This window comes from Phaethon lepturus, unplaced genomic scaffold (genome assembly GCF_000687285.1).
Source record: "Phaethon lepturus isolate BGI_N335 unplaced genomic scaffold, ASM68728v1 scaffold23315, whole genome shotgun sequence".
NCBI classification, from domain to species: Eukaryota; Metazoa; Chordata; class Aves; order Phaethontiformes; family Phaethontidae; genus Phaethon; species Phaethon lepturus.
Window position 1 is genome coordinate 6,976 of NW_010540164.1, and position 672 is coordinate 7,647.

A 672-nucleotide genomic window follows, 5' to 3' on the forward strand; every position below is an offset into this window, starting at 1 on the left:
GGCTTCCTCAGGTGTAGGGCTAGAGCCTCCAGATGCCGGGGTTCCTCCCTGTCCAGAAGAAAGAGGGTCCAGCGGGGCTGTACCCTGGGTCTTGGCTCTGGGGAATGAGGGGGGGGGTTGGCTTAGAAAGCAAGGCAGGACACCTGGGTCCCTGGGAGGGGAGAGGGATGAGAATTGGTGGGTGGGTAGATGAGAGGATGGATGGTTGGATGGATGGATGAGTAGATGAGTGGGTGGATGAATGCAGGGGCAAGCTGTGCAGGCCAGGGACTGAACCTGCAAGTGTCCCTCACACTCCATCCCTAGGGAATGAGTTTGTCCGTCACAACGCCTGGCAGCTGACACGCATCTACCCCAGCGGGATGCGGACCGACTCCTCCAACTACAGCCCCCAGGAGATGTGGAACGTGGGGTGCCAGATTGGTATGGCCAGGGGGCATCAGGGCTGTGGACTGGGGAGATGCCCTGGGTCCTGTGCCAAATGGCACTATCAACACCCGTGTTGGTGCCAGCTACAGCCCTGGCTGGTGCCAGGTCTGGCTGCAGGCTCTTGCCCTGCACTGGGGATCCTGGGGGTACCTGGGTTCTGCTATGTGGCTCCGTATCTCTCTGGCCATGGGGACAGGCTTGTTCTTACCTCCAAGCAGGGCACGGTCTCCAAGCTGCCCTGAA

At 60.6% G+C, this 672-nt stretch overlaps 1 protein-coding gene across 1 annotated transcript in view; it reads left to right on the plus strand.

Moving 5' to 3' along the window:
• Positions 1–672, plus strand: part of PLCD4 (phospholipase C, delta 4) — a 6,717-nt gene that overhangs the window by 5,099 nt on the left and 946 nt on the right. Inside the window, exon 11 of the mRNA XM_010287369.1 lies at positions 307–423. Within this exon, the coding sequence (XP_010285671.1) occupies positions 307–423 (117 nt within the window). The remainder of the gene's footprint in view (positions 1–306; positions 424–672) is intronic.